The sequence below is a fragment of the Tetrao urogallus genome (assembly GCF_951394365.1).
Source record: "Tetrao urogallus genome assembly, chromosome: 13".
In the NCBI taxonomy this organism is placed as follows: Eukaryota; Metazoa; Chordata; class Aves; order Galliformes; family Phasianidae; genus Tetrao; species Tetrao urogallus.
The window spans coordinates 17,196,923-17,222,147 of record NC_136826.1 but is presented as its reverse complement, the minus strand read 5'-3'; the positions used below and the strand labels follow the sequence as shown (position 1 = coordinate 17,222,147).

Below are 25,225 nucleotides of genomic sequence, written 5' to 3'. Positions count from 1 at the left end.
ACTGAACTGCAGACCTTCTCCTGAGTGCCCTTTGACAGCCAGACTGGATTTCAGCCACCCAACCCCTGCCTGCAGCCAGCTGAAGGCAGATCCAGGTAAACCCGTCTTGAAAGCTGAAGGAGAGGAACCTCTTGAGCAAGCTCCTTGCCTTTGTTTAACCAGGTCTTAGCTGCAGGCTGCTTAAAAGCTTCTCCTCAATAAAACCTCTCATTATCCTGTTCTAAGAACAATAAATCGTTAAGATGGATGGACTTTTGTCCTGGTATCCACCGTGCTGTCCAACCCTCTGAAGAAGTCTGGGTGGCTGCAGCACCGGAGGCAGCAGGGGATGCTGAAAACACTCCTATCGTGTGACATGAGAGAAGTTCTTGAGGCCCTATTCAGAAGATTAGGGATCTAATTTCATCTTTTGTATGAGAATCCCATCTCTGCGATGCCAGGTGATGACAAAACTGTGACTGCAAAAGGGAAACCAAGGGAGCTCATCCATGAGAGGCACTGCTGTGCACTGCAGTGTGCATCAGCCTGGGATTCCCAGAGCAGGGCTCAGGGATGAGCTCTGGAGGAACAGGGATGTGCAATGTAGGGGGAAAAAAAGCTCCATTTGAGCCAAGGCCGAAGGAAATGGCTCAGAATCAAACATGTCAAGGACTGGAAGTTATCCATCCCCAAATTCTTCAAACCCCCTGCAGGATGCGTGTAGGGAAGAGAGGCCTCGAGGCTGTTTTTGCAATATAGAGCTTTATCACTGAAATCTAGACGCAGAAATGCATTATTCCACAGGATAACCACAGGTTGTATTGAGGAGAAGCAGTTACACACAGCCATGGGGGGGGGGGGGGGGGGGAGGGGGGGAGTTCCTCTCACAATTAACTCAAATTGCTGTGAAGTGTGAAGTGCCCACATGGTAAGAACGATGACAACGGGCTGAAGTGCAGGAGTTGTTCACAGGGAATAATGGCAGCAACGTGCTGTCAGCAATGCCCACCCATCCCATGTGAACATTGGGCAGCCAATCCGACCGATGTTTTATCGCTTTATTATCGAAATGAGACATTTTTAGCAACAAACTGGAGGCAAAGGGCCATAGCCTTCCCGTTCTCTGGATCTGCCGCGGATTGCTCCCACTCCACCACGGCCCCTTCCCAGCACTAGGGCGGAATCCATCATGGCGGCCGGAGGGGGGTGGGGGGGGCGCCAAGCGCGTGGCCAACTTCGCCCCCCCCCCCCCCCCCCATCCCCACGGCCTCTCTGGCCAATCGCCGGGCAGGCAGACAAGCAGCGGCCAATCAGCCGGCTCCTCCTGCCCTCCGCCCCGCCCACTTGGGGAGGACGCGCGCACACCTCGCTGCACCCCAGCGACGGCCGTTGTTTGGGCGCTCGGTAGGGCAGGCCAAGCCCCGCCCACCGCACCTTTCACACCATTGGAGCGCCGGGATGGGGCCCGCCCCCGACGGCCGCCTAGCCAATGAAAGAGCGCCAAGGCGTGTCCGTCGGAGTGCGAGGAGTCTATAAAGGGCCCGCGCGGCTGGCGGGAAGGGGCAAGATGGCGGAGTAGCCGCGTCCGGCGTGGCTTGCGCTCTCCTTGCCGCGTCCCTTGGCAGGAGGCGGGTGGATCCCAGCGCCGCAGCGGGCCGCGGTGCGAGGCGGAGCGGGGAGCAGGAGAAGGAGGAGGGCAGCGCTCCCGCCGCCGCAGCCGCCGCCATGCCCAACATCAAGATCTTCAGCGGGAGCTCGCACCAGGACCTGTCGCAGAAGATCGCCGACCGCCTGGGCCTGGAGCTGGGCAAGGTGGTGACCAAGAAGTTCAGCAACCAGGAGACATGGTGAGGCGGGGGCGGGGCCGCACTACAATTCCCGGCGGGCAGCGCGGCGGCGACGGCCCGGGTTCCGCGGGGCCGCCGCGCGGGGGCTGCTGGGAGTTGTAGTGCGCGGCGGGTGGCGGCCTGGCACGGCGGGATTGGGGGCGGCCGCGCCCCGCGGGCCTCACACATGGGCCGGCGGCTTCGGGCCCGGCGCGGGGCTCCCGTGAGCGCCCTGAGGCGGTGGGCCCGGCGCCGCGGCCGCCCCCTCCCCGCCCTCTGGCGGCTCTGTGCGGGGCTGCCCCTACGGGGGCTGGGGCGGGGCTAGAGGTGCGGTGCAGGTGAGCGGGGCGCGGCACACACGTGGCCCGGGGCCTCCCCACGAGCCCCGGCAGCCGCAGCCTCACTGTGTGTGTGGAGTTAGGAGAAAGGAGAGGCTGAAACGTATGCCGAGGTAGGGGATATCTGGAGGAAATCAGCCCTGTGTGCCGTAGCCAGTGTGATAGGCGGAATCCTGAATGGCCAGGGACGGTCTCATACAGACGTGAGTTGTTTCCATCTCGTGGTGTTGGAACTGCTGCCCTGAGGCTGTGCACATAGGTGTGGTAGGGCTGTGTGTGATGGACAGCAGTGTCATTGCTCTGTCCTCACGTCCCCATCCCTCCCAGCAGGTCCTTGTATGAGCACTGATGTGGGTTTTAAACATCCAGTCGATTTCTTATTTACCTCTGTCAACTCAAGGCCCGTGCTGAAAGAAAAAGCAGGACAGTTCCGTTGTGCTCATACACAGTAAATGGGCTCTAGTGTTAAACTCTGGTATTAAAGTACAGTGGGAGATGGCACTGTGTGTGCTGTTAGTTCTGGTGTTTGCTCACTGAGTAGGTCTCCACCAGAGCAATAAGCATGGCAAGATGTCTAGAGTTAGCAGTTTGCTGGTGGAGGTGGAGCAGCAAGGCCTGGTGTTCAATAAAAACAAGTTGAAGGGGGAGGATAAGATGAGAAATGAATAAAATTGAAGGTCTGCCTTCAGGTGCTCTAAACACAATGCCATTAGGGCTGTGGGGTTATCACTTGCCTGCCTGCTTCCAGAGTTTGCTGCAGGATGTGAGCATTGCCAGCACTGGGAGAAACTGGGGGAGGATTTATCCTCCTTAGAGTGACTCTGGGTTCCTTCCACATCTGTGGCAGGCTTCTCTAAATTTTACTGTTGCAGCGCTTAGGGCTTCATCTTGTACAGCATTTCTACAGCAGCCTCAAAGCTGAGGAAGCCTGAGATGGCTGCGTGCCTTGCAGCCCTGCTTTGGGCGCAGGTGTCCCGACACACACGCTGGAGCTGGCGGCGTGCTGCTGGCAAACAGGACCTTTGGCTTGTGTTCAGTGCCTTCATCAGCAGGGATTAGTGTGCATTACATCCAGGAGGAAATTAACCCCAAAAGCCTTTCCAGAGTGAAAAGCTGGAGGGCTTCTCTGTTCAAAGCAGTGAAAAGCTGTTAGGGCTCTAATAGAATAATCTGCCGCAGCATGGCTTCTGTTGGGAGCTTGGCTTTCCCTGCTGACTGGCCATCATCCCTGCTTCCTTTATACACTGCTGCTTTGTACTTCAGTGATTTGGGGGGACAGGAACTGTTTGAGGGGGTTTACATGCTCAGCTTGCATTGAGATTAAAAGCAGAGGCTGAGCGCTTTCAGCCTTATTGAACCATTAAATGTGAGCAGCGAACGCTGTGAAATAGCTACTGAGCAAACAAGCAACAGCGTTTGTGCCAAACACCCGTGATTACATGGTGCTGTCACCCACAGACCCTCAGGATTGCAGCCCCTTGGTCGCTCTGCAGGCATAGATAATGACTGCAGCTTTAATTCCTGTTTGGATCCATCTCTTCTTTCCCCATCTGTTCCCAGTGTGGAAATAGGAGAGAGCGTACGTGGGGAGGACGTCTACATTGTGCAGAGTGGTTGTGGGGAAATCAATGACAATCTGATGGAGCTCCTTATCATGATAAATGCATGCAAGATTGCCTCAGCCAGCAGAGTCACAGCTGTCATCCCTTGCTTCCCTTATGCTCGGCAGGACAAAAAGGACAAGGTAAGGGATTGAAGAAGGGGTTCTGCTGGGGAAAGATGTGTGCATGCAAGGAGAGGCCGGCAGGCCTGCCTGCCTGCCAGGGCTTAGCTGAAATTGAATATGTGGAGGAAGAGATAAAACTTAATTTAACTTAAACCCGAGGGCATCGAGCTGCAGATTCATCTTCACAAAGATGTAGTTCTGCTCGAAAGTACACCAACCTGTAATCAGCAGCTGATGAAAAGATGCAATGTTAATGAGTGCTGCATTTAGTAACTGCTTGTGAATCATTGCCTAGGGGTGGAAGGCTCACGTCTTGATGAAGGAGTTAAACTTGTCTTAAATACTGTTTTTTTTTCCTGTCTTAGAGCCGAGCCCCGATCTCTGCCAAGCTGGTTGCAAACATGCTGTCTGTGGCAGGAGCAGATCACATCATCACAATGGACCTGCATGCATCTCAGATTCAGGTAGGAACTGAAATTAGGAAGCACTTGGCTGCTCCCATCTGAGCCTGTTTACTGCCTTGCAGGCTTTCCTGTCATCTGCTTTTTTTAGCTACAGCAGCAGTCAGCACTTAAGAGCGCAGAGCTGGCAGGGAGTTGTAGGGTCAGGTAGAAGGGGGTGGGGAGGTGGGCAACAGGTTCCTCTGTGAATCAAGTTGTAGCTGCTCTCAGCCAGACCACGCATAACGAGCCCTGTATAAATGAGTGTTGGTTAGTAAATGATCCGTGCAACTCGGTCACCATACGGGGGCACTCTGTGTTCTTAATTGGTCCCGTGAGGAATTTCAGATGGAGAATGGTTTTATTTAATGTTCTTAAATATTGAGCAGAGCTTTCCAATACAGGACAGTCAGGGAGGAGTGAGTGGTGCTGCCTGACACAGCGGGTAACAGTACTGCTGCCCTGAGCTCCCACACCCTCCAGGTGTGCTGGCACAGCTGCTTACGAGCATTCAGCTGACCAGGACAGTTATATGAAAGCTTGCTGCTGATGAGATGGGCAGCTCTGCTTGTATCCATTCCACCCTTCCTCTGCAGTTGGCTTTGATCCCTTCCCAAGCTGCTGGTGAATGGAAAACAATGGCTTTGCTGGAAGTGAGCCATCTCAACAGAGCAATTGGAATTTTGACCAGGGCTTGCTTTGAACCAGCAGGAGCTGTTTAGCAGGGAGAGGAGGGACAGCAAGGTGTCAGGTTGTTAGTCTTTTGCCTCTTTCCACCTTGAACAAGCTGTGAGACCAAGTACAGTTTACACCTGGGACAGTTGTAGCACATCCGTTGTATTGGTGCAAGCATTTTGAATGCAGAGAGGTCAGCTCTCTGCTGCCTGGTGAAGTAGGTGGGCTTGCTGTCATTTTAATGATTGAAAATGCAGCCACTCACATGTCAGTGTAAATTCTGGTGGTGTTTGCCCAGAAATGCTTCATCTCAGATAGAACATGAAAGTCTCAGCTGCACTCTCATACAAAAGATCTCAGAGCCCAGCAATGATGTTCCTTTTGCATCTTGGAGCAGCAATGTCTGCCATGGGGATCACCTTTCAGCAGCAGTGATGAGTTTGAGTTGAATAATTGGTGCTCTGTGGATCATTGTCCAGCATTGTCTGGCTCCAGCCTGGATGCGTGGGGTTGCTGAACCCAGAATTGATGGTAGGAAGGATCTGCTCCCCTGCACCTTGAGCAGAAGGCCTGTTGTGCTGGGCATCGCTCCCTGCTCCAGTCCATTGCTCCCTGTCCAGCAGTAACTTCAGCTTTTAGTGACCTTTGAGGTTTACCTGAGCAGTCTGCTGGGTCAGCGTCCAGTTGTGCAACCAGGTGCATTGCTATGTTTTGAGGTTGGTTTTCTATACCACTTGAGATAGAACTAATTCCATGTTGTAAAGTGTCAGCTGTTAAGTGTTACTTACACTGCTGAACTGGTTCCAGTCTTACCGCTGTTCTGTATATATGCCATTCCACTGAGAGGAGTAGATAGGGAAGCAGAAAATGCTGTGGCTGTGTGCCTGATAACATAGAAATCTTCTTCCAATCTCTGGTCTTGGAATGTGACCTTCAGCTGCATCTGTTCCTGTCATCTTTCTTGCAGGGTTTTTTTGACATCCCTGTTGATAACTTGTATGCTGAACCTGCTGTACTGAAATGGATCAAAGAGAATATTCCCGAGTGGAAGAACTGCACCATTGTTTCACCAGATGCTGGTGGAGCCAAGAGGTAAGCTGTCAGAGCGAGCAGAGATGCTGCTTCCTCTACCTGAATTCCTGAGTGTGCCTGTAGCTAGCTGTGACCCTGCTCTGAAGACATGTTCCCCCTCTGCCAGCTGGCTGCAGCTAGGGAAGAGCAGTCAGTTACTCTCCCTGTGGAATACCTAAAAGGTTTCTTGAGCTGCATGCAGAAGGAAATAGATTCTAGAATCACAGCTGCGTGGATAGGAGTTGTCCAATTACTACATCCCAGACTAAAACTGTTCTTTCTAGGAAGGGAATTATGCATGTTAAAGGAGAGGATCGTGTAGCTTGTGCTCGTATGCCAAGACAAGGTATTCGTGCTGGATAATAATGCATTTTCAGCTAGACTGTTCTCTCTGAGGTATTTAGTCTGCTGAGGCATTTTCTTGCTTTATTGCTCTTAATTTTAACTGCTTGCTGTGGTTTCAGCCTGCTGCTGCTCGTCCTCTTCCCTGAGAGCAGAGACGATAGGCGATTCTTAAGAGCAGCAGCGTGTGTCACAGCGCGATTCTGCTAAGATGGTCTGACAAAATCCCATCTTGCTGCAGATGAACAGCAGTTTGTGGGCAGTTTGGAATGGTGTCAGATTAGTGAGAAACAAGGCTGATTTTTGCTGCTTCTGTATAATGGTTACACATGAGCAGCGAAGTAAAGCAGGTGAACTCTTGAATCCAAGAGACCGTTGCACCAAAATGCTGACGTGTGCTGAGCTGAGCCACACACTCTGGAATGATTGCAGCTATCTGTTACAAAGAGCCAAGCTGTGTGCCTTTCTGGAGCAGCGCTGTGGCCCAGGTGTGTCAGCCAGGGCCTTCTGTGTGTTCAGCTCCTTGTTGTGTAATGCAGGTCACCAAGTGCCAAGTCAGCCAGCTATCGTTTGATTTCTCACCAGTGAAGCTTTTACATCACTGTTCATCAGTAGCAGTAGATAAAGCTTGAGTCCCTCCAGGGAAGATTTCCTGTGGTCACATTTAACAACGGGGAGCAGTGAGCAGATGTGGTGACAGCTTCCTTTACTGCAATCTTAGCATCTTTTCAGTTCGAGATCTGACTGAAGCTGCCCTGGAGTTAAGTGTGGTTTGGAAACTGTTCTCTCTTCAGAGTGACCTCCATTGCAGATCGGTTGAATGTAGACTTCGCCCTCATTCACAAGGAGCGCAAGAAAGCCAACGAGGTGGATCGCATGGTGCTGGTGGGTGATGTGAAGGACAGGGTGGCCATTCTGGTGGATGATATGGCAGACACGTGTGGCACCATCTGTCACGCTGCAGACAAGTGAGTAGGGCTGGCTGTTGCTTTCCTCAATCAAAAAACCAACTATTACTAGGGATGACTAATGAATTCATTGATTTGTATGTGAAGTTTCACAAGGTAGAATCCTAGAATGGCCTGGGTTGAAAAGGCCCACAGCGCTCATCCAGTTCCAACCCTCTGCTGTGTGCAGGTCACCAACCAGCAGCCCAGGCTGCCCAGAGCCACATCCAGCCTGGCCTTGAATGCCTGCAGGGATGGGGCATCCACAGCCTCCTTGGGCAACCTGTGCCAGTGCCTCACCACCCTGTGTGAAAAAACTTCCTCCTCATATCCAACCTCAACCTCCCCTGTCTCAGTTTAAAACCATTCCCCTTGTCCCATCACCATCCACCTTCACAAACAGCCGTTCCCCCTCCTGTTCCTACGCTCCCTTCAAGTACTGGAAGGCCACCATGAGGTGTCCCCAGAGCCTTCTCTTTTCCAAGCTAAACAAGCTCAGTTCCCTCAAGCTTTTCTCATAGGAGAGCTGCTCCATCCCCCACAGAAAATAAATGAGAAGTGTAGCTGAACTTCTGACTATATGAGTAGCCAGGTGGGCTCCTCTCTTATTTGAAAGCACGTATCCAGGGGTGGCTGGTGGGTATTGCTCTTGATGGTGAGTGTAGTGATGTTCGATTTCTCGCACTTGAGTTTAATATAGGCAGGTTGCCAACACTGATTCTGATATAATTAAATGCTGTCTCAACCATCAACTTAATATCACACATCTGAATTTCTATTAGTACTAAGCTTTCCAGGCTTTGATACCAGCTGTCTACACTAGAAGAGCCACTAGTTGGTAACACCTGCCCCCTTGTGTTGGCAGAAGTCAGAAGGTGGATTTGTGTGATACGACCCGAATATCCCAGGGCTGATAGATGCTGTTGCAGTGTGTAACTTGCTTGTGGTGGATTTTATGGTACTTGTTTGACTGTTTGCCTCCCCACATTGCGGTGGCTTAAACCTCTTCCCTGCACCCATTTTAATGCTGGTTAGTAATTCTTCATTCCTCTTTTTCCCCCTCCCCTGCTCACAGACTCGTGTCAGCTGGAGCCACCAAAGTTTATGCCATCTTAACTCATGGGATCTTTTCTGGGCCGGCAATCTCTCGGATCAATAACGCCTGTTTTGAGGCAGTGGTAGTCACAAACACGATACCCCAGGAGGACAAGATGAAGCAGTGCCCTAAAATCCAGGTGAGCATCTCCTCCTTTTTCTCCTTGGAGACGGCCCACTTGTCTGCCTCCCTTTTGGTGGGGAAAACACCACCACTGTGTAGGATTTACAGCAGTATCACCAGACTGCAGCTTCCCAGCACTGACCAGTGTTGTGTTCTAATTAGCAGACACCTATGAAAGGAACCTGCTTATCCAGGTAGACTTAGAAGTCATTTTTTTTCAGTGCTTGCCTTACCTAGAGCGGATTACTGATCGTGGGGGGCACAATGTATGCAAGCAGTTGTCACTCCTGCAGAGGGTTCTGCATGCAAAGGACACGTACTCAAGCCGAAAGCAGTAGGTAGGAATTTCTCAAGCTGATAATGGTGCTGATGTCACTTGTGAAATCATCACCCACCACAGTATGGGGTGCAAGCCTTGTTTTCCCACAAAAGAAAGGTCAGAAGAAGCTGTCTGGAGGGATTTCTGGTCTCTGTGGGAAAAGCTTCGCTCTTGCTGCCTCTCCTGATGCCTTTGGGAGATCAGAGAAGCTACTGAGTTCATAACAACAAGTCGGGGGGGAAAGAAAAAGCAAGATTTGAAAGGCTGTGACAACTTCAAACATTGCCTTGTATTTCCAGGCCTGTAACCAACCCTTTATGTGAATTCCTTTATCCAGATGTCCTTTTTATGAGAAGGTGTTTCGTGCAGGGGGGGAAGAGGTATGGGAAAACAGTGTGTATGATAACAGCTGAAAGTGACATAAGAGGGAGCTCAGCCTCACTCCGTGCACACGCTGTGCTGGTTTGGCTGAGGGCAGGTGGCAGCTCCACAGCACAGTGCTCAGGTGTTTAGGAAAGAGAAAGAAAACCCCTTTGCTGTCCCCATGAAAACAGGCAGCTTGTGAAGATACTGCTGTAGTGCACGCAGTCAGGGGCATCCTAAGCACTGAATTCCCAGCACAGATCTATAGGACAAAAGCATGTGAGATGAGGGCAGTAGTTCTGCAGGCTGTCACATGTCACTCCTTTACAGTAACCTCTGCTGTTCAGTGTTTGGAAATAAAGAACTGTAGCAGTTCTATGTCCCATCTTCTGTCTGCTGCTGCAGCTCTTAGGTTTGTTTTTTTCCCCCCCTTCCTTCTTAGGCAAATTATCCAGGAAAAAGAAAATGTTAAATATGAATTTCACTTAATTCATGCTCCACATCTATAGTGCTTCTTAGAGACTGCACTGTACTGAAGTGTTAGATGCTGGGCTTCAGAGCTGGAGTTTGAAGCTTGATTTTTTTTTTTCTCTGCTGTTAACTGGTTTACCCCACCAGGTGGAGCCAGCACTTGTGTAACTTGGCACTGAACTGGAGCAGTGTAGCTTCATCTCTGATAAACCCTTGCAGTGGTAAAGCCTTGTGACTGAAGGGAAGTAATCTTGGTCTTGCTGTAAACTCCCTGAACTTCTCTGCAACTGCAGACTGAGTCAGATAGCCCCAGGCTACGTGGAATGGGGTAAAAGTCTAAGGAGTCTCAGCACAGAAAGGCAACAGATTGTCATGCTGGGAAAGGTCACCACTGAAGGGTTTCTTGTCGTGCTTTGTGTGCGCTGTCTTCAGAGGGACAGAGAAGTAAAAGCCTGCGCCGTGTACAACTCTAATTTGTCTTCATCTGATCCGGCACAAATTCGGGGCACTGAGTTCACTCTCGAATGATTTTTTTTCTTGACTTAGCAGCCATTCTCACAGGTTCGATGTCTCTTTCCCCTCCAGGTGATTGACATCTCAATGATCCTTGCGGAAGCCATCAGGAGGACTCATAATGGGGAATCTGTCTCCTACCTATTCAGCCATGTCCCTTTATAACAACTGATGCCAGCTTCTGCTTGTATGGCTTTTTTTTTTTTTTTTTTTTTTTTTTTAAACCAAAAGTTGTTCAGCTTGTTGTAAAGTCCAGTAGAAGACTCTGCTTGTTCCAGTGCAGTTCTCCACAGCTCCTCCTGCTTTAAGTCAGGCTTACTGGCTCTGACCCCAGCATGGGGAGGCTGGGGCAAAAAGCTCATCTCTGTAACACTCCAGCTCTGCCAGCAACCCTGTGCACTGGGGGCTCATCAGTAGGATTGGCTCAGTGCTGCAGATCTGTGGAGAGCAGGACTGACACATGGTGCATTGCCACAATTGTTTTGGGGGGGTGGGGAAGAGGGTTTGTCTGTGGGCAGGGTGAGATGACCTGGTGTGCACACCCTGAATTGTTAGGGAAGTAGATCTCCCTAGGACGTGTGGGTCTGGAAGTACAACGAGGGCCCAAAAGGCTGCTGTCGTATTGCTCTGCAGCTGCCAGCTCTTCAAGAGGGATGAGGAAGACTTGTCTTGGCCAAGCTTTGACCATAGCTGAAGCCCTGGGGACATCTGGGAAGTGTTTCACACCTGGGGCTGGTTCAGCTACACCTTCCTCTTGCGAAAGGAGGTCGGTGTAGCTTGCAGACTTGAATTCCCCTTCAGTACTGAAGAAATGTCCTTTAATGTGTTGCACAACAGAATGCTGAGAGTGTGGTCTGCAGAACTGCCTTGCTGTTGGGTTAACTTAGTGGTGAAGGTGCTCCTTGGGCAAGTATTCTTCTCCCTCTTATGCAGAGGGCACCTGCTGGTTGTGGGCTGTGGGTTTTAGGGTAGATTAAAACCAGTTCTTCCATTTCACAAGTTCCCATTAGCCTTGCTACTGACTGGAGGACTGTGTCGTGTACTGTACTGCACCTGGACATGCTGTGCACGTGTACCTTGGTCTGTTTTCACCAGTGCTCTGGTAGCTGAGCCTCTCCACCCTGCAGAAGCTTGGCCTCTGGCAGTGGGTTGAAGGGGCTCGTGTTACACAGCACTGGGAAAACTGCAAATCCAAAACCAATCTGATGGGCAGCGAGGTGCCCGAAAGAGAAATACCAAAACTAGAGTTAGCTGAGGCTCTTGGGTGTAAAATAAGTATCATCCAAAACTTGAACGCGTAGTAACTGTACCAGACAATCTTACAATGTCTCTCCTGGACTCTTATGGTGTTAGAGGTCAAGCTGTTTTATGCTCTGGTTTTTATAAGCACTCCTCCTCGATTTGTTTGTGAGATGGGGAAGGGAAAAGGGAAAAGAAGGAACTTGAGATGACTTGCTGGGGTAACTAGCATGGCATGGGGAGGATTACTGGGCTGTAAGGGGAACGAACCGAAAAGAGGTGGTCGAGATCTGGGAAGTACGACTTCAGTTGTGCCTTTTAATGAGAACTTCTCCCCTCTCCCTTCCTAGATTTCCTGTCCTGTGGCGATGTTAACACTTCTATTACAGTGTAGGGTTGTTGGTTGTTTGGTTTTTTTTTTTTTTTGTTTGTTTGTTTTTTGTATAAGAATTGGTGTTTGTCTGGAAAGTGTATCCCTTGCTTTGCTTTGCATCCTGCACTGAGCTGTGCCGAGAGCCCAATTCCTGCCTCCTGCTTTGGAGCCCTGCTGCTGCACTGCCAACGCCTCGGAAGCTGAGAGCCAGGACGTCAGAGCAGCAGTGTGAGGATTTTCAGCAGCATTTGTGTTTAAATATGTGACCTGATGAAGGAATTAAACTTTTATTTAAAAAAAAAAAAAAAAACCAACAAAACAAAACAAACCACAACACGTAGCCTCTGCTTATAAGTGCATTTGAAAAGCCTGAAGAAATGGTGTGTGTCCGTGTGATGTGGGTACGTGGGTGGGAAGGGACCTTGGCAGCTCACCTGGCTTTAGCAGCAGGGCTGACTGCAAGGTTCTGCTTTGCTGTGCTCACTCTTAGGGCTGAGCTGCTGGGAGCGGTGGCTCCTGTCTGCATCTGATGTGGGCTTAAGCTGTGGCAGTGCAGTTTCTCTTGTTCTGCGCAGTTACATATCTGAGCAGATCTGTTCGCATCAGTGTTCAGCTGTGGTTAAAACCTGAATAGTTGAGCAAGCATGAGTGAAGAATAGTGAAGCATTGTGCATAAAGCTAATGATTTGAGACAGCAGGATTGTTCTGAGAAGCACCTGTTTACCTGAACTGTGATCCTCTCTTATTGCATATTGTAGACCCAGAAAGCGTAAGTGAAATGGAAGGGAAGGAGATGGCAGCTCTGCAGAAAGGTCTTTGACCTCAGAGCAGTCGTCTTGCTCATGCTGGAGCACCACAGCAGGAGCTGCAGCCTCAGGCAGACTTTGCTGAAGACCACTACTGTAAAATAATTCAGTACTGGTCAGTACAGAATACCTGAATGGTGGATTTCCCCCCCCCCCCCCCAAGAGGGCATTGTGGGGATGGTGGTGGAACAGGCTCAGTTCCTTGGGAACGTGAGCTTCACAGCACAAGGTTCTCTCAAAAGGGATCTTTCAAAGGGCTCCTAATGTTGCTGGTTTCATGTCCAGCTTCCTTATTGCTTCAATTAAAAGTTGGAGGAAGGGGGAGCAATGCAGACTTAGAGATCTGCGTGGCAGTGCTGTAGCTGCACAAAGGAGGGGTGATGAGGGCTATTGCAGGGAAATAAAGCAGTTTTGCACTGCAGGCCTTCAGATGAGGAGGATTACACACCTGGGTAAAAAGTTTCATCCTTAAATTAAAAAAATTACTCCATTTCCAATTGCTAAATCTATTTGAAAAGACTGGCTGCCTAGCAGTGACAGTTGCGATACCAAAGTATCAGGTCTCATTTTGCCCTTCCTGCATGCACATAGGACAGGAAAAGCGTTCTCCCTCTCTGCCTTGGTCACAAGCGCTGCTCAGGCAGCTGTACTCGTGCTGCCCTACAGCTTGGGGTGTGCTGCAGGGCTCTGAGCAGGGTCTGCTCCAGCAGCATCAGCTGCCCTGCAAAGTGCCGGTAGCGACGGCAGCACAAAGGAATTCATCACTCATAAACGTGCCTTAGCCCAGCTCGGTTATCTGGAGGTAATGCTCAGGCTGGGAATGGCCGTGCTGCTGGGTTGCCCACTTGTGCCTGGCGGGCAGCAGGACTCGGAGCGAGACAAGGCACGTCCCAATTTGCTCTCACCAGCATCTCCTTCCTGCTGCCGTGTAAGAGCCGTATCTCTGAGGTGGGCTGTTGCAGCAGCATGGAGGATGTGCCTCCATGGGGAAGTGCAAGGGCTAACAAAGCCCTTCTGCTCAAAGCTGCTGCCTGGGCTCAGAGTGAGGAGAAGTGAAATCGGTGGGCGGAAGGAGCCGTGCCCTGCTGTAACACAGCAGCCCTGCCGCATGCATTGCCTCTGCGGGCCGCTCCGTTCTCCCTCGCTAGAAAAACGTGCGGATGCCCTGCAGGAGGCTGAGCTCCGCGCTCACAGCCGGGCTCCTTCCTGCAGCAGAGAGCGGAGCGTTCCAGGCAGTGGCCGTCGTGGCCCGTAGCCGCGTGATGCGGGAGGTTTGAAGCTCAGCTAAGATGGCTGGCAGCTGCTCTATTTCGGGTCGGGGCTGCTTTCGCTTTCCTCCTTTCTGCTGGCTGTCTCGGTTCCGTCGTTGTGAATTACTGAAAGCAGAAATAGCCACGAGCACGAGGCCGGGCCGGCTGTGAAGGGGCGGGCACGGTGAATTTGCCGTGGGAAAAAGCTCGGGTTGGGAGCTGAGCTGTGCGGGATGGGTCCGAAACGGCCGAACGGCTGTGCGGGAGCGGCGGAACCCCGCTTTGTGCCCAAAGGGCGCGGGGCTGCAGAGCGCCGCTCAGAGCGCAGCCCTGCGGGCACTGCGAGCGGAGGGGGCTTCGCTGTGCCCCCCCCCCCTTCCCGACCCAGCCCTGCTGCGGGGCCGCTGCCGCATCGGAGCCCCCGGGGGTCCCTCCTTCCCACGGAGCCGTGTGTACGGGTGTGCGGCACAGCGCTCTGTGCACACACGCACCCGCGCCGCGGGGCATCACGGGAGTTGGAGTTCTCCCAGAGCTCTCGAAGCGGAGGCGGCAAGCGGCGCGCGGACTACGTTTCCCAGCGTGCACCGCGGGCGGCGGAGCAGCCAATGGGCTCGCGGGATGGGCGGCGGCCGGGGTATAAAAGCGCCGCCCCACGCGGCGTGCTTCAGTCTCACCTGGGGAGCGCGGAGCGGAGCGGTGCGGCGGCGGAGGAGGAGGAGCGGAACACGAGCGGTCCGTGCGGGCGGGTCTCTGCTCAGCGTTGGAGCTCGGGGCGCTGCGGTCGCGCGGGGGTCCCCGGTGGGTGCGGGGTGGCTGAGGGCCCCGCCCTGCGCTATTGTCCGCGGTGGGAAGCGGGCGTGGGGCGGCGCCCCGGGGCGGGCGGCCTTTGTCTGCGCGGTGCTGCGTGCCCACCCGGCGCGGAGCTCCGCTCATACGAACCGGGGGGGTCGGGTCTCATAGGCAAAATGTGCGACAAACCGGACCTGTCGGAGGTGGAGAAATTCGATAAGAAGAAGCTGAAAAAGACCAACACGGAGGAGAAGAACACGCTGCCCTCCAAGGAGAGTGAGTGCGGAGGGGATGGAGCCGGGGCTGGGGGGGGGGGCTGCCCGGTCGCGGCTGGAGATGCGGGTATCCCGGGCGCTGATCTCACTGCTGAGGAATCCGCGGGGAGAGGCGGTCGGAGCAGCTGAGAAAAACGCAGAAAAACGCGCCCGGGGGCGGGAGGGGGGGTTGGGGGGTTGGGGCGCTCCCTGTGCTGTACCCACCATTGGGGCAAAGTGGGCTGCGACCCCGCTGCTGTGGGTCACGTCCCGTGTGTGAGGTGCTGCCCTCGGGGTGGGGTATCCCGGTGAGAAGCAGCGGGAGGATGCTCGCTGCCCTCTGATTGCTGTTGGGTTCAGACAATAAAACCCATTGCCGGGCTGTGAGCGATCGCTCCGCAGCCGATGGGTGTTCCTACGGAGGAGCAGCCTTGGGGGTTAATGGACCTCTCTTCTTCTCTTACAGCCATCGAGCAGGAGAAGGAATGCGTGAAGTCTTCCTAGAGCGATGGTCTGGCAGGAAGAGCCACCACTTGATTGGTTTTTGTTTTTTGGTTTGTTTTTTTTTTTTCTTTTCTATGAATTAAATCATCTGTTTTTTGTGGGTTTTTTTTTTTTTTTTTTAAACTTCCATCATGTACACGTCTAGAAAACAGCCGTATCGTCTGACCCACTGCCCCGCCTCGCTGGCAGCTTTGGTGAGTGGGGGACACAAAGTGTGGCCCCCCGATCCATCAGCCCAACCCCATGGGTGCTGCCCAGCTGATGCCTGCTGACCGTGCTGACCTCGCTCTGATGTGTGGGGAGGTGAGCAGAGGCTGCGGAGGCTCCTGGGGACAGAGCTCTGCACTGGGGGAGTGGGATCCTTTCTGGCCACCCTGTGGCCTCGATGTCATCCTTTTCACTGATGGTGTTCTGTAGCCTCACTCACAATTTGTCTTCCTTGGGGAAAAAATGAGAAGTTTATTATAAAATAAAACAAAAGTATAACAATCTCCCTCTGGCTTGTGGCTTCTTCCCTGGGGAAGGTTCAGGTGTAGCCCTGGGGGTGGGAAGGGCAGGGTTGGAGGTTGGCATTGCTCAGAGAGATCCCTACAGGGGCAGCTCAGCTCAGGGTGGGGACTGAACCTGCTGCTCTGAGCAGTTTGTGTCCTCTGCCCAAAGCACTGCTGCAGGGCTGGGCTGGAGGTTCCTCCGCTGGCCCAGGTCCCACGGGTGCTGGGTCCGTCCCCTTACTGCCTGGCACAGCCCTTCCCTCACCTGCCTCAGCCCCTGCCTTTGGCTGAAGGAGGTTTTTACAGCTCTCAGAGATGGGCTTGGTACCCTCTCAGCCGTTCCTAGCCCGGCACAATGAGGTTCTGTGTGCATCCCCAGGGCTCTGCTGAGGTTTCCCAAGACTTCCTCACCTGCTCCAGGGTCACCTGCCAGACTGTTGTGCCTGAAGAGATGGGAGCAGACAGACCAACAGCTTTGATGGCAGAAACACGGGACTGTCTCCACCAACGCGATGGGCAGGGAGTTGGCAGCTGCCTCACCTGATTCTTGTTATCTTTGGCTCTGAGGGCAAAGACCCCCAAATGTCCCCATTGCAGGAGGAAGGTTGGCCAGCAAGGGGAGGATCATTACAGAAAAGTGCTCTCTACCAACTCTGTCTCTCCCTCCCTGCCCTGGACCTTTTTCACACCCAGGGTGTGTGGGCAGTTGGGATGCCTGCCAGGTTGATGTCCCCAAACTGTGATGGCTTTGGCAGCATGGGTGCAGGTGATGCTGCACCGTGTGGTGACCATCCCCGAGGGGCTGAGTGCCATAGTCCCTTGTGTCCTGGGAGTATCCATGCCTCCCCACTGGGGCCCCATCCAGCTGCTCTGGGGCTGTTTCCTCCCATGGGTTTATCGGCTGTGAAGGAGGGAGGAGGCGGCTGAGTCACCTTTGGGAGTTATTTGGGTTCTGCAGGACAAATACCTGGTGAGCAGCAGCACGGGGCCAATTCGGCTCAGGGCTCGTGGCTGGGATGGGCGCCTCCCCCCCTCCCTTGGGACTGACTCAGCCGGGAGGGGATTTGGCCCCATGGGTTTGCACGGAGATAATCTCAGGCATTTCGAGCACAATAAGGCGAAGAAGCCACACTCTGGGCTTCACAGCCACACAAATCTGCAGCTCTTCCGTGTGCGGGGCAGAGCTGTCACCTAGCTGTGCGGCACGGGGCTGCGTCCCCTTGCTGTGCAAGCACAGCTGCAGGGAGGGAGAGAGAGCAAACATGAGCTGCAAGGGAAAACCTGCGTGCACAGGAGGTGTTTGGCAGCAGCCATGCATGCATACACGGTGTGTGCACAGTGCAGGTGTGAGCTCAGTACGAAGGGAAAGCAGAGGGGATGCAGCAGTAGGTGAAAGCAATGGGCAAGCCAGCAGCACTGAGCGCAGTGCTCAGCACGCACCAACACCTCCCCAAGAAGCTGAGAAGTTATTACTGCTCTCAAAATAATGCCCGGGAGGTCAGCTTTATGAACAGCAGCTTGCTCATCCCCAGTGAGTAAGGGCTTAGCCCATAATCATATGAAGCTGGTGCGCTCCCAGCTGCCTGCCCTCTTGGCCACAGCCCTGGCAGCAGAACCTTTCAGAGGTGCTTGGAGGTTCACGTTCAGCGTGGGGAGCTTTGTGCTGCCCCCCAGATTGTTCTGAGCATGGGGAAGGGATGGGAGCCGCCCTGCTGCGTGCCTTTGCTCTGCACCACACGTGCAGCAGTGACCAACAGCTCCAGAGAGTGGCCAAAATTGCTCATCGGGGCCCCCCACCACATTGTATGCATTCCCCCCGGCGTGCCATGAGCAGAGAAGAGTGCTGCCATGGGGAAAGCTGCTCTGGTGACACGTGGCAGTTGTGCCTGGGTAGGGGCAGCTGACGGCGTGGAGCGGTGCTGTATTTTGGGAAGCAGCTGCCTCACACAGGAGACATTGCTTATCGTCTTTCTCCCCTTTCCTCGGTGCTTTATTACAAAGGATTATGGCGTGAAAAGTGGTTTTGTTTCTGTACCCCCCCCCACCCAGCCCCTCTCTGTGATTTATCCCCATTTTGGGCAGCAGCTGCAGCACCCTGAGGATCTGGGAGTGAGGTGGAGGTTCTGACCTGTGCAGAGCAATGCCCAGCAGGAAAGTATAGGGCCAGGCAGGGATCGCAGGTGATCACCTGAAGTTGCCTCTACCACGGGGCAAAGGGACGGGTGGTAGCCAAGCAGACACAGAGCCATGCAGCAACAGTGGGGTTTGAGGTAGGAAAAGAACAAGGAATGAGGGCAGGGTGGATATGACCCCAAAAGCTGAGGCATGGAGCAGCTCCCCTCCAGCATTGCTTTGGGGCACTTTCTTCCCACAGCCAGGACACTGCAGCCACCTCCATCTCCATCCCATGCCCACACTGTGGTGACTCCACTCATTCCCAGTGCAGGGCCGTGTCCCAGTGTGGAGCAGTGATCCAGCACCTGCCAACCACCCCCGCAGCTTTCCAGGAACCAACACGAGATTGATGGGCAGCAGATAAGCATGCAGCAACAGCTTCCTCGTGCTGCGTCTTCCAAACAACAGCCATGCATATGCACCTACCTCCAGGTGAAACTCAGGCTGCTGCCTCCTCCCATAGTGCTGTTGTGCTGCCCTCTGCGTTTCCAGCTGCTCTGCTCGATGCTTTGTTCCCTGTATCGCTGCTGTGCTGCACAGAAAGGCACGGCTGATGCCATGCACAGTGCAGGGAGCTGGTATATGAGCGGTGCAGAGAGAAGGTGAGAATCAGAGCGAGCAGTAGAGCACAAGGGGCTGGCGGAGGGCTCAGAGGCAAGAGGGGAGCAGCTGGGTGCTGGCAGTGCCTGTGGTGCCCACAGCCTGGCTGGCAGTGAGCCCAGAGCCTGGGGCATTGCAGGAGGAATTACTCAGGGCTGATGGACACACGCAGGGTGAGGAGGGCAGTGCTGGGCCGAATCAGCACAGCTTTAGGAAAAGCCATCAGGTGAGCGCAGAGGCTGCAGCAGCACTGCTATCCCCGGCTTGGAATGATGGGCTCTGCAAAAACCTCACCTCTGCCATCCCCCAGAACCACCTGAGGGACTCCTGGGATGAGCTGTGGTTGGCAAGTGAGGCATAAGCAGCTCACCACTGGCTTTGCCCGTCTCCCCACTGCAGCACCCAGCACCCCAGGGATGCATCCCCAGCACCAGGCCTGCAGGCAGCACGTGCTCCCACACCCCAGGGCCTGAGCAGTGCAGGGACGAGCCCACGCTTGTGGTGTTGTATCTCAGAGAGGCAGCTCAGCTGCCCAGGCATGTTACTTCTTGCTGCCTCTCCCACACCGCTCCCAGAAGCACCTCCAGCATCTCACTGATGGGAAGTGGGAGGATGTGCTGTGATGAGCTGGGCAGTGCTCAGCTGCCAGAGCCCAAGCAGCTGCTCCCAGCAGGCAGATCCCCTCCCAGCCCCCTCCCCACCAACGCCTGCAGCTCCTCGTGTTACCAGGATGTCCGGAGCAGTTGTTGTGCCTGGGAGCTACCGGGTATTGGGGGAGCAGCTGCAGAGCTGGTTACTGGGACCGAAAAAGCAGGAGGAGGCTGGAGGTCCAGCTGCAGTGCGGGGCATGCAATGAGTTCATCGGGGCTCAAGCAGCCACTGCAGGCTGCATGGAAGCAGCTCCCTGCGGCACCGCACCCTATGGCTCACACCCCAGGTCTGATCATTTCCATGCAAAATGCACTCGGGTGCACGTTTGGCACCAGGTGATGGTCAGCAACCCCAGCTCTAAAGGAAGGGCCCCATCTCCTCACACAGACCCCACTCTCCGGGCCCGGCGGGGCGGAGGGCAGGGCAGGAGGACCCCTCAGAATGGGGAAACTGAGGCACGGTGCCACCAAGCGGGGGACGGCAGGGGATGCTCAGCACGGCGCTGCCCGCAGCCGCACCGCTGGCAGGCACCGAGTGGGCGTGGCCTCTCACGGGGAGGGCGGGGCTATCAGTGGCCACGCCCCCATCGCGGCGCATCGGAGATGCGCATGTACCGCGCATGCGCCGGACTGGCCGGCACCTGCCCCCGGCGGGTCGGGTCGGTGGGCGGCGGCGGCTGGAGGCCGGTAAGAGCGGGCGGTGGGCGGCGGTACCCCGAGCATCCATCCATCCATCCCTGGCCTCGCACACCCCTCTCAGCCCCGAGCATCCCTCTCTAGCCCCGCGCGTCCCCTGCCATTCTCCTTCAGGCCGCATCCCCAGCGCTGGGTCCTGGCGGGGGGGGGGGGCTGTGGGTGCAGCATCCTGTCCCCCAGCAGTGGGTTGGGAAAGGACTGCGGCCGTGTTGAGTCCATCGCAGCCCCGGGGTGTTCCTTACGGCCTCGGGCCGAGCCGTGCTGCAGTTGCCGTTCGGCTCTTGGGATGCTGACGTTTTGCTTTGGTACCGCTGGGTCGCACGGATGCTGTTCAGGTGTCTGCAGTTTGCTCAGCTGGGGGTATTTCTGTGCTGGGGAAGTGAAATCGGGAGCTTTCAGTTAGCATCTCTGCAAGCAAAAGCAGAAGTTTCTGATTTTGGCTTTGTGGCAAGCATCGGTTGAAAGAGCTCTGAAAAAAAGAGGAAGTAAAGTTGAGCAGGGCTGTCTGTGGTTGGTGCTTTTTGGCTTGGAAGGAATAGAAGTGCTGCTGTGAGCAACATCTGACCCCCACGCCAGCCCTGTACCAGCCTGTGGCATCACTCAGCAGCACTGCATCTCCTCACCCTGCCCAGGAATGTGGGCTGTGGTGGAAGGAGCAGATTGTGCTTCCTGCCATAGCAGGCTGCTGCCAGCTGGCTCACAGTGAGGGGCAGAGGATCCAGGTATGTGTTCCATCCTCGGGTCAGGTGCCAGTGTGAGGGCAGGCTGGCCAGGCAGATCAACGCCGTTTCCTGGATTAAGGGAAGGCGTGGGTTGCACAGACTCATGCTGGAGCTCCTTCCTTTTATTTTTCTCTTCTTTTGGGTTTAACGTCTTTACTCTGGTCAGAAATGATCTGTGTTCTGTTGTACCTAGGGCAAGGGAAACTGTGCCCTCACGCCTTGTTCCTGGTTTAGTCACCAGTGCTGTGCTTTTGGCACCCCAGATCTCATCCATTGTTTGTGGGTCAATGTTACAGCTTCAAAGGCATCACACTGAGCCCAGCTACAGCATCCTCACTGACTGATGTTTGTTTTGTAGTGACTGTCATGCTGGAGGAAGGCATTTTCTGGACAGTCCTGGAGACAGAAGTGCTGTGTTTCTAGAGCAGGTATAGTACAGACAGCAGCAAAACGAATCTCTCTTTCCACGTCAGGGCTTTACCTTCAATCGTGGAATATCCCTGGCTGTGGGAGGGTTGGTTGGCACTCGGTCTTTTCTCTTGTGCCTGCTGACTAAGGAACCGGTGCTACTGGGGTTGTTGCAGTGTGAACTTGCACCTGTGCCTTAGCAAACCGAACTGCAAAAAGCAGTGCCAAAAAAGAGCAGCAGAAAAGCCAGGTCTCTGCATATGGGAAAACTCCTTCCGAGCTGTAGGGCTCGTGCGTGGAAAACAAGCACAGCTGTGCTTGCAAGGTGAGTCAGCCTGCTTGGGGTGATTAAGGATGGTTTGCTGGATGACTTATATTGATGTTAGGTCTGTACACTTCTTACATCCTCCCAGTCAAACGGGAGGAATGATTTAGCCAGTGATTGTACAGTAAGAAGGAAGGCCTGGCGGCGGTGATTCCTGCTGCTGGTTAGCTGTTGCTGTGCTGGGCTGAGGCAGTAAGAGGTGTTTACCTGGTGTTGGTGTGTTTGACAGACCGAGATAAGCTTTCAGGTACACAAAGTGTTTTCCAGAGGTGATGTCATGGGTACATAGCAATCGCAATAGCTGTTGCCACCTTGTGCTTCATGCAGAGAGCTGCTGCTTCCGCTTCAGACCTGATGGAGGAGTTGTATGCCAGACAGCTTGCCTAACTGCCAACTCTACCAGGTGCTCTAACAAGAGAGATTACCTTTTTTTTCACAAGCTTGTTCAGAAACGAAGATAGCAATGCTGTACCCTATTTATTCCTGTGCGCCCCCATCAAAATCCAGCAGTTGGAGTTCTGCTCTGTTCTTTCCCTGAAATAAGAGAGAGATGGAATAATAGTAGAAAAATGTTATTGCAGTGCTCTACTTGAAATCTGGACCCCTTGTTCTTTCCTAAACGTTTCTGGGAATACCAGAGTAATGGTGAGGGCCACAAACGTTGTGTTCTTTATCCCAGTGTGCTCCATCATCTTAGCAGTGTGCTGCTGAATTTCTGAAGGGGGGAAGACGTCTGGGGGATGCTCCAGGGGTGCAGATTTACTTCCTTCAGCCCCACTAAGAGCGTGTGGAGACAAAGCCTGTTTCTCAGAGCAAGAGCCAGGAGTTCTGGGCCATCAGCTGTGCAACTTTCTGCAGGATTCATAATTCAGAGAGTTATTTTTCACTGTTTCTGAACTCTATAGGTTGCCTTGGTCCTGTGGCCATCCGTCCTGCTGCAATGAGTGGGAAGTCCTTGCTCTTAAAGGTCATTCTGCTCGGAGATGGTGGAGTTGGGAAGAGTTCCCTCATGAACCGCTACGTCACCAACAAGTTTGACTCGCAGGCTTTCCACACGATTGGAGTGGAGTTCTTAAACAGGGACCTGGAGGTAGATGGACGTTTTGTGACCCTCCAGATCTGGGACACTGCGGGACAGGAGAGATTCAAGAGCCTGCGGACCCCCTTTTACAGGGGAGCTGACTGCTGCCTGCTGACCTTCAGCGTGGATGACCGGCAAAGCTTTGAGAACCTCAGCAACTGGCAGAAGGAGTTTGTCTATTATGCTGATGTGAAGGACCCCGAACGCTTCCCTTTCGTAGTGCTGGGCAACAAGATTGACAAACTTGAAAGGCAGGTGAGCACAGAGGAGGCCCAGGCTTGGTGCATGGAAAACGGCAACTATCCGTACCTGGAGACCAGCGCCAAGGATGACACCAACGTGGCCGTGGCCTTTGAGGAAGCTGTGCGCCAGGTGCTGGCGGTGGAGGAGCAGCTGGAGCACTGCATGCTGGGCCACACCATCGACCTGCACTCCAGCTCCAAATCGGGGTCCTCCTGCTGTTAAGGGCGGCTGCTGCTTTGGGAACGTTGTCGGAACCGATGGTTGGATGGCGAGGAGAGCGGGGGCACTGTGAGGAGGGTGGCCGTGAGGACAGTGGGTGGTTGGTTTGCTCAGTGGGGAGTTGCAGCTTTGCCATCTGAATTCTGACTGGGGTTTTCAGATGTGGAAGGTGAACCTGCAGGAGAGTGCTGTCAAAGAGCGTGAACGCAGTCCTGCTCCTGTCCCTGCCTGTGTTAGCAGGTTTAAAGGACTGGGTTAAACTAAAGAGGGTGAATTCTGACCTGTAGCAAGAACTGCATGCAGAACAAAGCTGGGGGCACTTCAGAAGCTCCGAAATGTTTTAGTCCTGAACTCAAAAACTACTAGACCCGCTAAACTCATGGCCTTACTGCCAAAGCAAAGTCTGCTCAGCAGTGTGAATGAAACCTGTTGGGAAGGCTGTAGCCCACACAACTGTGAGAGTGCCAGATCCTGGAGTGGCTGGGATGTGTGCATCTGCTGCTTGGGATCAATGCATTCTGTGCTGAGTAATGCTAGAACTCTGATATGAAGTAACATAATGAAGGAGAGAAGAAACTGAATGCTGCAGCATCACTTCTTCGTAGCTGCCTGTTTCTGGCCTGTTTTCTCCACCTTTGCCTTGTTTGGGTGTTGTTTTATGGAGAGACCGGCTTCTGCTTGTTTCCTCAGCCCTTCTGGAGGCTCAACACCAGATCTTGCTTCTCACGCCTTGAATAGACCTGGATGGAAGGTTCCAGCGTGGCCACTCAGCAGTTCGTGGCAAAGGATCTGAGTTAGCTGAGAGTTCAGGAGATCTGGAGTGTGAACCTTCAGCTGGTTCCTGTCAGAAGTAACCTCTGTGTCCGGATGATTCTGTGTGTCTCTGATGCTGTGAATGCTGCAACGTAAAACCACTCACCGTGATTACCTGCTGTGTCAGGGGCTGTGCTGCTCAGCACAGTTTACTCACACCTTTGCCCTGGCCCTTCCTCCCTAACGGGGAATCCAGTACGTTTTATCTGTAACTCAGCTGGCATCCTACTGCTAGAGAATGTCCACTCAGTTAATTGACCCTCGTCAATGAGCAGCTGTGCTGGGGAGAGATTTGGACTGATTCCTCAAGGGGCTGAAGAACGATACTGGAAGGGCAGAGAGCCCTCCAAAAAGGATGCCAGGCTTTGCTGATCCCAGCTCCTGCTCCCTGCTAGGTGTTAGTCCTGAGCTAATTGTGTGTAGCAAAGAGGTCAGTGCTTGCTGGCTTGCCATTGTAACCTCATGTTCTGCGACTTCCTGTGCAAGTGTTTGTCCAAAACGATGACTTTACCTGTAAGCACAAAGGAGCCTGGCATGGGGAGAGCTTCCTGCTGAGTGCAGTGCCCACTGTGATGAGCTACTGGATAGCTAATGGTGTAGCTCAAATAGAGCAGCCTCGTATACTCAGTGCTTTAGAGCAGGGCAGCCTCTGCTCTCACACTGGCTGGTGGCAGCTAAACCCCATCCCCTAGCAGTCTGTGAGCTTGCAGGATGTCTCCCCTGGGAACTCAGGGTGACCCTGCTCTTCTCTGTGGGGCAGCCACACGTGGGAGGGGCTGAGGCTTGAATACAAAGTCCTGGGGGGGGGGGGTGAATCTGATTTTGAAAGGGGGCTGGATATTCACGTTCACACAAATAGATAGGAAATGCTTGCAGCTCCTAGAAAATCAGGTCTCTTGCTCTGCCTCCATGGGTGCAGCATACGTTTAGGAATTAGGTCTATTTATTTAACGATGTCTGACCTCTGCAGGCCTCTATCCAGATTTTCCTTCAGTTTAACTCAGCTGAATGTAAGCATTAGGGCTTACGTGTTTTTAAAAATCCATTCAAAGGTGAGGTATAATATATTGAAGATGTTCAGTTTATTCTGAGGTACGCACAATTCCTGAAGGAGCCCAGATCTTGAACTCTCTGTTGCAAAGTTCGGCACCAACAGCCCTCCTTTCCCTGTGTCCACTCATGCTGCTGCAGTTGTTGCTATTGCTACAAAACTGGAATTGTAACACTGAGATTCTACCTTTATTTAAGCAAATAAAATGTGGATGTATTCAAGCGAGTTTGGGAAGTGCTGCGTTCTTGGTTGGTCAGTTCTGAGGGCCAATTCTGGCAGAGAGAAGTCAGGAAGGGATCACATCATT

The 25,225-nt window shown here is 53.5% G+C and overlaps 3 protein-coding genes across 3 annotated transcripts; all 3 read left to right on the top strand.

The window, feature by feature from the left end:
- Positions 1-1,704: 1,704 nt before the first annotated feature.
- On the top strand, positions 1,705-10,394 carry PRPS1 (phosphoribosyl pyrophosphate synthetase 1; the record flags this gene model as incomplete). Its single annotated transcript, XM_079541997.1, has 7 exons — positions 1,705-1,826; positions 3,704-3,887; positions 4,235-4,333; positions 5,952-6,076; positions 7,192-7,365; positions 8,420-8,579; positions 10,302-10,394. The coding sequence occupies 7 exons, from the start codon at positions 1,705-1,707 to the stop codon at positions 10,392-10,394; spliced, it is 957 nt and encodes a 318-aa protein (XP_079398123.1).
- Positions 10,395-14,862: 4,468 nt separating this feature from the next.
- LOC306951584 (thymosin beta-15A homolog) lies at positions 14,863-15,444 on the top strand (the record flags this gene model as incomplete). Its single annotated transcript, XM_079542111.1, has 2 exons — positions 14,863-14,962; positions 15,407-15,444. The coding sequence occupies 2 exons, from the start codon at positions 14,863-14,865 to the stop codon at positions 15,442-15,444; spliced, it is 138 nt and encodes a 45-aa protein (XP_079398237.1).
- Positions 15,445-22,451: 7,007 nt separating this feature from the next.
- RAB9B (RAB9B, member RAS oncogene family) lies at positions 22,452-23,057 on the top strand (the record flags this gene model as incomplete). Its single annotated transcript, XM_079541929.1, has 1 exon — positions 22,452-23,057. The coding sequence occupies one exon, from the start codon at positions 22,452-22,454 to the stop codon at positions 23,055-23,057; it is 606 nt and encodes a 201-aa protein (XP_079398055.1).
- Positions 23,058-25,225: the final 2,168 nt, after the last annotated feature.